The sequence below is a fragment of the Branchiostoma lanceolatum genome, chromosome 2 (assembly GCF_035083965.1).
Source record: "Branchiostoma lanceolatum isolate klBraLanc5 chromosome 2, klBraLanc5.hap2, whole genome shotgun sequence".
NCBI classification, from domain to species: domain Eukaryota; kingdom Metazoa; phylum Chordata; class Leptocardii; order Amphioxiformes; family Branchiostomatidae; genus Branchiostoma; species Branchiostoma lanceolatum.
In genome coordinates, this window is record NC_089723.1 from 15,545,298 (window position 1) to 15,554,827 (window position 9,530).

At 41.5% G+C, this 9,530-nt stretch overlaps 1 protein-coding gene across 1 annotated transcript; it reads left to right on the forward strand.

Annotated features, from left to right (window-relative positions):
• Positions 1 to 125: 125 nt before the first annotated feature.
• Positions 126 to 5,024, forward strand: LOC136427578 (uncharacterized). Its single transcript, XM_066416540.1, has 2 exons — positions 126 to 267; positions 841 to 5,024. Exon 2 carries the CDS (start codon positions 1,140 to 1,142, stop codon positions 3,987 to 3,989), a length of 2,850 nt encoding a protein of 949 aa, XP_066272637.1. The 5' UTR covers positions 126 to 267; positions 841 to 1,139; the 3' UTR covers positions 3,990 to 5,024.
• Positions 5,025 to 9,530: the final 4,506 nt, after the last annotated feature.

Consider the following 9,530-nt stretch of genomic DNA (forward strand, 5'->3'; position numbering starts at 1 on the left):
CTTCAATACAAACCTGGTGTGTTACGCCTTGATGTGGTTTACCGGGTATGCAATACAAACAAACAAACAGATCCTTTTTAATTTGAATATTGTATGTGTGCCTATTGTATCAATAGTCAATAGTATGTGTATGTGTGCAGTGTTCATACCTCTGCTACAGCGTCTACGCAGACCAGCTGCATGAGGGCAACAGAGCGTTGGAGACAGGGGACCTAGACACTGCAGAACATCACTTTGCAGCTGCATTAAAGGCTATTCATGTGAAAGGTAAACCAGTGTGTACTTAACGACGCGAGTCAGGAAGGTAAATGAATCAGGGCTATAAAATCTTCAACACAGTATCTTTACCTTTGATAATGGTATTGTGTTTCTGTGGTCTCTTTCTGTTCAAGTATCAGTCCTCTCGCCGACGTTTTGAATACATTTCAATCACATTGAATCACAAACATTTTTTTTAATTATAGCGGCGCTCTCTTTATACCCGTCACTATGCGTGAAAAAATCGATCGGACGACGAGTCTTCGAGCTTTAAATGATATTTTTGGCAGTAGATTTTTAGGCGATCCTTGAGGTCACATTACTCATTACTATACCCAACTAGAGTTCCACGAACCTATACCGTCGCCAAAATTTAAATCATGTTGCCATCAATGCTGCTGGTGGTGAGATGTCTGTCAGACAACACATATCCGGTAAAACTCTAAGTGAAACTCCTGTTTCCACAAAGTGCACAATACATCCAGTTCAAACAGTTAAAATTTCTAATAACGCATTGTTTTTATAATATTAGTCAAATAAGATGACAGATAACAGATAACCTGAAAATATTGTTTCGTTCAGATTCAAATACAGATCAATACAAACAAGAGACAGAGCCACTTTGCAAGTTAACTGATGTCTACCTAAAGAGAGGAATACAGTCGAAAGAAGGAAGTGACTTCACCAAGGCCGCAGCACTCTGTAATGCAGCACTGGTCAGAGCTAGGAAAGGAGACAGAAATGGCATCAAACAAAAGATCCTACGACTGAGCCAGTTATTCGTTGCGCATGTGTTGAGGATCGAGCAAGCAATTGACATCGGTGACCCAAAGAAACACAAATTGAGACTGAAAAAAGATCGAGAGTCTATAGAAGACAAGATGAACCGAATCGAGCAGCAGATAGATCCATACAACCTAGATGACGATGACCCAAACATAAGAGAAGTAGAGAAGCAGAGAGCGGAAGCAATCATAACATTGTTTCAAACAATTGTTCAACAGAGAAAAACGTTCATAGCTGTTCTTGTAGATGAATGCATTAAGGTGATGGGCCCCCCTCCATGTAAATACGCCATGATAGGCCTGGGTTCACAGGCCACCGGACTGGTAACTCCGTACTCTGATCTGGAATTCGCCGTTTTGGTAGAGGACGATACAGCCAACATTGTGAAGTATTTCAGGAACCTCACTCATTATCTGCATCTCAAAGTCATCAATCTGGGGGAAACCATTCTTCCGGCCATGGTGATTACGTCTTTAAATGACTTCACCTCTAAAGACCCACTAGACAACTGGTTCTACGACTCTGTCACACCGCGAGGGTTTGCGTTCGATGGAGCCATGCCGCATGCAAGCAAAACTGCACTTGGTAGGGGTACACAATTCGAACTCATTCAAACACCAAGTAAGATGACCAGAATCATGCAAGATGACCTGACTTTGCATCTGAAGAAAGGGTACCATCTCGCCAGCGTATTGGGAAATGTGTGCTTGATCACAGGAGAGCAGGACTTGGTCGATGAGTATTCCACTTTATGGACTCAGCAACTACAGAGCAGTAATGGAGCGATATCTGTGTTGCAAGCATTCAACATAATGACCGAAGAAACAAACGTTCAAACGTTTACACCAAAAGCTCTAACATCTACCCTGCTTAATGTAAAGAGAGAAATCTATCGATTTTCGACCCTTGCAGTGACTTGTTGGGCACTGCTCTGTGGTATACAACCTACTACAATATGGGAGACTATTCAGAAGATGAACATGGGCGCGGTCATCAACAGTGAAAACGCGCATCACTTGATGGTGCTAGTCAGCATTTCAGCAGAACTAAGGTTACGGACATACATGAACAACCGTGGACAGGTGGAAAACATGTCGACCTTATTGTCCATGCGTTCTAGCAAAGATATCAGAGAGAAGCTAAAGAAAGTGTTTTACTTCTCAAACACCAAACAACTGATGAGGTACCATTACACAGCAAGACCATTAAAGGTCATTATTTCAAAACTTGCTGGAATCCAGCCACCGACAGTAGAGCCGCCTATTCTGTTTGACAATTCACCAAGATTACAAGCAGAAGTATATAAAAGTATATGTGAGTACGAAAAGGCGAAAGCATGCGGGAAATTGGCGCTACACGAAGGTGTTGCTAAACATGGTAGAGGAAAAGCACATACTGACATCGCCAACTCTCTCAGCAACTTGGGTGCCACCCTGGCGAGTCTTGGTGATTACATAAATGCCGCTAGCTATTTCGAGAAGTCACTACAGATGTACATTAGTATGTATGGAGAGAACACAGCACATCCTGTCATCGCCAACTCTCTCAGCAACTTGGGTACCGCCTGGAGAAACCTTGGTAATAACAGAAAGGCCGCCAGCTATTGTGAACAATCCCTACATATGTACAAGAATATTTATGGCGAGGACACTGCACATACAGAGATCGCCGCGTTGCTTAATAACTTGGCCACGACCTGTGAAGACGTTGGTGATTACAGAAAAGCAGTAAGGTATTATGAACAGTCGCTACAGATAAGACGCAGTGTCCACGGGGAGAACACTGCACATCCTGACGTCACTGCGTCACTCAACAACTTGGGAACCACCTGGAGTGACCTTGGTGATTACAGAAAGGCAATCAGCTATCATGAACAGTCACTACAGATGATGCGGAGTATTTATGGTGAGGACACTGCACATCCTGACATCACTGGGTCACTCAATAACTTAGGCGCCACTTGGAGTCACTTTGGGGATCAAGGAAAGGCCGTAAGATATTATGAACAGTCGTTACAGATGCTGCGCGGTATCTATGGTGAGGACACTGCACATCCTGACATCGCCAGGTCAGTCAGCAACTTAGGTACCGTCTGGGCTCGCCTTGGTGATCACAGGAAGGCCGTCAGCTATTATGAACAATCATTACAGATGTACAGGGGTGTCTATGGTGATGACACTGCACATCCTGCTATCACCGCGTCACTGAACAACTTGGGTACTGCCTGGAGTGACCTTGGTGATCATAGAAAGGCAATCTACTATTATGAGCAGTCATTACAAATGTGGCGGGGTATTGATGGTGATAACACTGTACATCCTAACATCGCAAAGACACTTAGTGGCTTGGGTACCGTTTCGAGTCACCTCGGAGATCACAGAAAGGCAGTAAGCTATTTCACAAAGTCACTAATGATGGTGCAGAGTATCTATGGCGAGGACACCGCACATCCTGACATAGCCGACTCACTCAACGACTTGGGTTCCGCCTGGAGTGGCCTTGGTGATCACAGAAAGGCTATCAGCTATTATGAACAGTCAATACAGATGCTACATAGTATCCATGGCGAGAACACTGCTCATCCGGACATCGCCAAGTCACTAAGAAACCTGGGAACTGCATGGAGTCTCCTCGGTGATAACAAAAAGGCCGTCAGCTGTTATGGACAGTCACTACAAATTGAGCGGAGAATGTATGGTAAAAACACTGCGCATCCTGATATTGCCAACTCACTCTTCAAGTTGGGTACCGCCTGGAGTCTCCTAGGCTTTTGGGGGGTTCTTGGTGATCTAAGGAAAGCCGTCAGCTATTTTGAACAGTCCTTGCAAATGAGGCAACGTATCTATGGTGCGGATACCGCACATCCTGATATTGCAGACTCATTTAAGGGCCTGAGTATAGCCCGTAGTCACCTTGAGGATCACCAAAGGGCTACGAACTACTGAAAATAGTCAATACAAACTGAAAAAGTACAATATGACAAATGGAACTATCTAACGACGACTGCAACTGGACCACATGCAAGGGCATAGATATATTATGAACTTTGAACATGAACATGTTGCATCATTTTTGCGATGGTCTTTTTGGAAAGCTGCTACACCTATTCAAATTGTCCTGGTCTATTAAATGATAAAGTGGATTGCTTCAATTTTTTGCTATATATGACTCCAGGAATCTTTATCATTAATTATCATGATCACATAGCCAGGTGGCGTCGACCAATCAGAAGCCTCCATTGCCCATGTGTTATTACGCCATAGCACACCCGTGATCATCATTCCTCCCATTATGTAGAGGGGGAGGTTATCTTTTTGTTATCATTCGTATAACGTTTATTTGTTCCCAAAAATGTTTACTATCTTAGAATAAATCAAATCTTTTGTAAGCATAAGACAAAATAGAATAAACCATTGCAATACAAGTCAAATCTAGACGGGCGGAACTGTAAGAGGAGCCGCCCACAGCATTGTCAGAAGGACACCCAGCAGGGAGGAATGGCGGATGATAAGAGATCTAGATGATAGATTTGAAAAAGATTTGGCATGCCAATATTGCATTGTTTTCAAATATTATCTGTGGAAATGTTGATTTTCAAAATGAAATCTATCATCTTTTGTTAAAAAAGGACAAATGTAAATTCTGAAATGCATTCTTAATAGTATACGGGATCTATGCGTCATACAGATATTGTCTACTCTTATATGGGTCAGTTTGGATAGGCTATATGATAATAACGTTAATGACCCGCCTCTTCGTCGGTGTATATGGTGTCATAACGTCTGGCCATGTGCTATAACCACCTCATAAAACCACCTCGTTCGGAGCGAATGACACCATATACACCGAAGAAGAGGCGGGTCACTAACCCTTAATTATCGCCGAATCGACAGTTATCATCTGTTGAGTATGAATGATATTACATGTATTTCTATCTTATATTATTATCGCATAATATAGTCTACTGTATTAGTACCATACCCTATATTTGTTTGTTTGTTTGTTTGTCTGCGATTTCTTTACGTGCACGTGTTGTATGATCCTCTCTTTGCGACCAGGAGCGGTATTGCAGGTGATATTCTCTATGTATCATATAAAGTGTTTATGACACCAAAATACAATATTCTCTTATCATCTGTAATAGGAAAAGCATCATTCAATGAATATAAACGTTTAAAACAAATACACACCCTTCTGATGGTATTTAGCATTGAACCATTAGAAACCATACTTCCAGCTCTTGATTCTTTTCCGATCTTCTCACCAGGTAATTACATTAATCAGTGACATTACCCCTCATGACATCACAATGAACACAACAGCCGGTTCGGAACCTTACATCACGGCTTGTGAAAACCATTATTTGATGAGCAAACAGTGCTTGATTATTGTGATTACATTTAATTCAATTAAAAGGCATAATAATTCTATATATATTTTGTTTGCTTCTCAAAAAACGTTCTTCCCGAGTAGCAGTGCAACGTTCCAAACCGGCTGCCATGTCGATTGTGACGTCATGATGGTTAAAGTCACTGATTAACGTGATGTTTATCTAATTTCAGGAAATTCATAATTTTTATGTCATTGGTGTCTTATACTTTAAGATAAACTTTCGAGAATAGATTCAAAAAGCCATTTATTGTTTGTTTTTAAGAGAGAGAGAGAAAGAGGGATTCATATTACACAAACTCAAGACTGCCCGGCCGGGCCCCGGGTTGTAAATGTAACCTTAGCGTAATACATTGTCCTAGCCTGGACTCCAGCCTTGTTAGCCGCGGGTAGCAACGTTGGGATGAGCGGACCAAAGCAACAAGGCTGAACTCCAGGCTAACAGTATCCCACGAAGAAACAGAAAATTTCGTCGCCTAGTATATAGTCTTACTATAATATCAATATTGTGTTAGATGACACCTCCATGACAAAATGTATACGTATATTGTAAATCAAAATGTAGATCATCTTACCGGTGAGTGATAAATAAATGATGCCGTAACAGTGTTACTATGGTCTGGGTACTTAAGTATCTTTCTTTTGTGATCTTTAGTTGATACAATAATACAACCTATCTCAGGTAAGGAGACCAAAAAAACTCCCCAGCCACAGCTTACAATAGACACAGATGTAAATATGGTTCAAATCCCTGGCGGTGAGTAAGCGAGGTATAGTACGGCCACAAGAAATAAAACTTTGTGCGCGACAACTCAAATTACACACAAAAGAAACAGCAGTCAAAAAAAGGGATATGTGCACACAAATGCAATAGTTCGACACACAGAGATGATGTAATCAGATAAGGATGGGGTATATAATAACAATAATGATAATTATCTATCATTCAGATTTTATCCGTGCCAGTGCTGAATTGCTGAAGGGTTTACAATAACAACAGATACATGTTTGCTCAACACTTGCACTTTGTGAATAGTGTATATGAATAGGTGTCAATGGGTACCCGACTTCGGTTGTGGATCCGTCGCAAGGGTCTAGGTGGCTGCCATTCAGCGCCAGCAGGTGACCTCATTACGACCTTCCCCAACCGAAGTCAGGTACCCATTCACACCTGGGTGGAGTGAGGAAAGACGTGTAAAGTGTCTTTCCCAAGGGCACAACATCGGGACATAGCCGTAGTTCCGGACCTCTCGGTTCTGGGCGAAACACCCTGCCGATTGCGGCACACGATGGCACTTAATATACCCCTCTCACATCTGATCCGTCTATTTGGCCCCTTAGACCTACGATCGCGGGGTCCCCGAAGATCGCCACGACACAGCACATCGTCTAGGTGAAACCGGCGAGATGGTAAACGTACCCATGGTGTAGGACATCGTCGTTGCAAACCTGTCATCCAACTAAACAGATCTGCCGCACTTTCGACATGCTGCGTTTTTAGCGTCTGTCACTGTTCGGAGGGTACTGAAACATACTCACACACACACACACACAAACACTCATACGGACACGCACACACACAAGCACGGACACACACACACACACGCACACACACACACACACATCCCAATACTTCCACAAAAGTAACAGACTTGCTACGCAAAATGATTTTGAGATTGGCATATTTGATAACTGTAGCCCTTACAATGTGTCTCTTAGTCTTATGGCCACTCCCCTAACGTTGGGCACAGGTGGAACCTAAACAACATACAGGCTGTTTAGCGACCATTCTCCACACCAAAACATTACACTGATCTAACAATGCACTAATCGTCCTTAAAGACTGTTTATTTTTGTCAACATACCACTCAGCTATCCCTACTGCCCAGCGACGGTGGAACGGATTTTGTGTCGTATTTGCGGGTTGATGGTTTGGAATTTGTACTGGCGGCTGGAAGAAAAATGGATTAAGTCGAAGATTAATACTGGAGTCAATCTTAGAACAAAGTTCAGTCAACACTGCGGAGTTTTGGTCGTCAGAAATCTACAGGGATAGAGTCCATGGTTGAATTTCTTTTATACGGCTTTCGCTGTTTCATATGTAACGTCAAACTATAAAGTTTTATTTTGTATTATTCTTGCCCTACTTTGTACCGTGTACAATTATCGTGCGATCAAGTTCTTCATTATCATATGATAGTTCCGTCCGGTACCCTCAGATCACCACATTAAAAATACGGTGGATTTAAAGAGATCTACTGAATGCATTATTTGTAATCCCCGAGGTATGTACATTTTAGGTATCTAGGTGTCGATAACACCATGTTTTCGTTTTAAATGTAACGGTCATACCAGGCGTAATCATCATAGTTGACGTTAGCTAAACACTGCTACAGCCATCGTAACCTCCAAGCAGATGTTGGTAGTAAAATCTCGACGTTTCATTAGCTTCTCGTTTCCCCAGCGAGGAAGTTTGTAACGAAAACGGGGAGCTAGAATAACGTCACGATTTTTCCTCCTAACATCTGCTTGGAGATTACTGTCAGTGCACTAGGAACGTTTGTGTGTGTTACAACTACTAGTATGAGTTACTGGTGAAGACAGCCTACATGGAATAACTATAGTCTATATCTGTGTAATGTTAGCTATATTGAATTTAGGCAAGGAATTTAAAGGAGAGCTACAAAAAAATTGAAAATCCTTCTATGCTATGCTTGATATATTCCAAAGTCAAATTCTTACTTCAAGTTGTTTCACACAAGTCTGCCATAGTTCTGGGATTTTCCACAGTTTGCAACTTATGCCGTGCTGACGCCTTCTCGCCTGATAATTGAATTATATGACGTCAGTGTTTCAAATTTTTCACCTGATGATTGAATTTTAGAACACTGACGTCATGTAATCCAATTAAAGTGTCAGTGTTGCTGAAAACTTGTCTTTCAAAACGGCATTGTGAAAATTGACTTGAATGTATAGATAGAAAAAAGGGATTCGTAAGAATTTTTAGGTTGGCCTTAGTGGCCAAACACAACGTAACGTTACATGGTGGCAATGAAATTTGACATACTAACTTGTAAGTGACCTTTGTTATGATCAAATATCATAACGCAATTAAAAAGTGATTCATCAGATTATCGCAAGATAACGTTATCATTTATCAGTCGCTAATTGTTACGACAAACAGCCCCAACCTAAAAACGTCCACAACCGTAACGTGAAAGAATGTCATTTTAATCTACGAATGATCTAAAGAGTCATAGTCTACATTGACTACTTTCGGAAATAACTTAACACTTAACAGGCAACTGATATTCGAATTCCTTTTTTTTTCTTTATTAAATCAAACAAATCATATACGCACCATCGTCGACAAATTAGTTTTATCAGTATTTTACATGGATACGAGTATTAATATTTACAGCTTAATCTACACACATGACGTCACGTTTAGACATTTTTTTTTCGACACTGTGGCAAAGCATTGTCGTAATTGGGCCAAAGAAGTGGTTTCAAATACTTTCTTTATAATATTTCGTATTGTCAACTCTCATATCTCCGCCAGTACCCTAACATCGCGATGTTGTAGAGGTAAAAATGCCTTGAACACCTGAATATCCGAAAAGTACATGCATGAGAGATAACTGGTCCGATTTACACAAACGTTTTGGTAGTCGACCTGGGGCTGTGTATGAGGAGCTTTGAGCTGCTCAAGTTGAGTCTTATCACTAGAAAATGCTACTTGAGTGGCCTATAATTCTCCTTACACAGACTCCAATTCGACTCAAAAACGCATGTGTAATTCGGGCCACTGAAGCTGAATTAAGTAGCCTTTTTTATGAGGTGGTCTTGACATACCTGGCGGGATTATGAGTTATCATAATTGCCTAACTATAAAGTCATATCTGGATCTCGTATGGCACCGTTGCAGAAATCTCCTTGTATGTGTACTGTGAATCCCGATGACGTCACAGCGTCACCTAAGTGCTCTAACAAAGTCCCATTTCGGCCATACTCTGTGTAAAAGACTTCATTGTCGCAATCAGTCCGTTGCCAGGCATTGTACAAGTATCTAGGCGAATCCGGGGCCACCTTTTCAT

What these genes read in the sequence shown, in the direction of transcription:
- LOC136427578 (XM_066416540.1), top strand. Translation starts at nt 1,140, where the DNA reads ATGAACCGAATCGAGCAGCAGATAGATCCATACAACCTAGATGACGAT.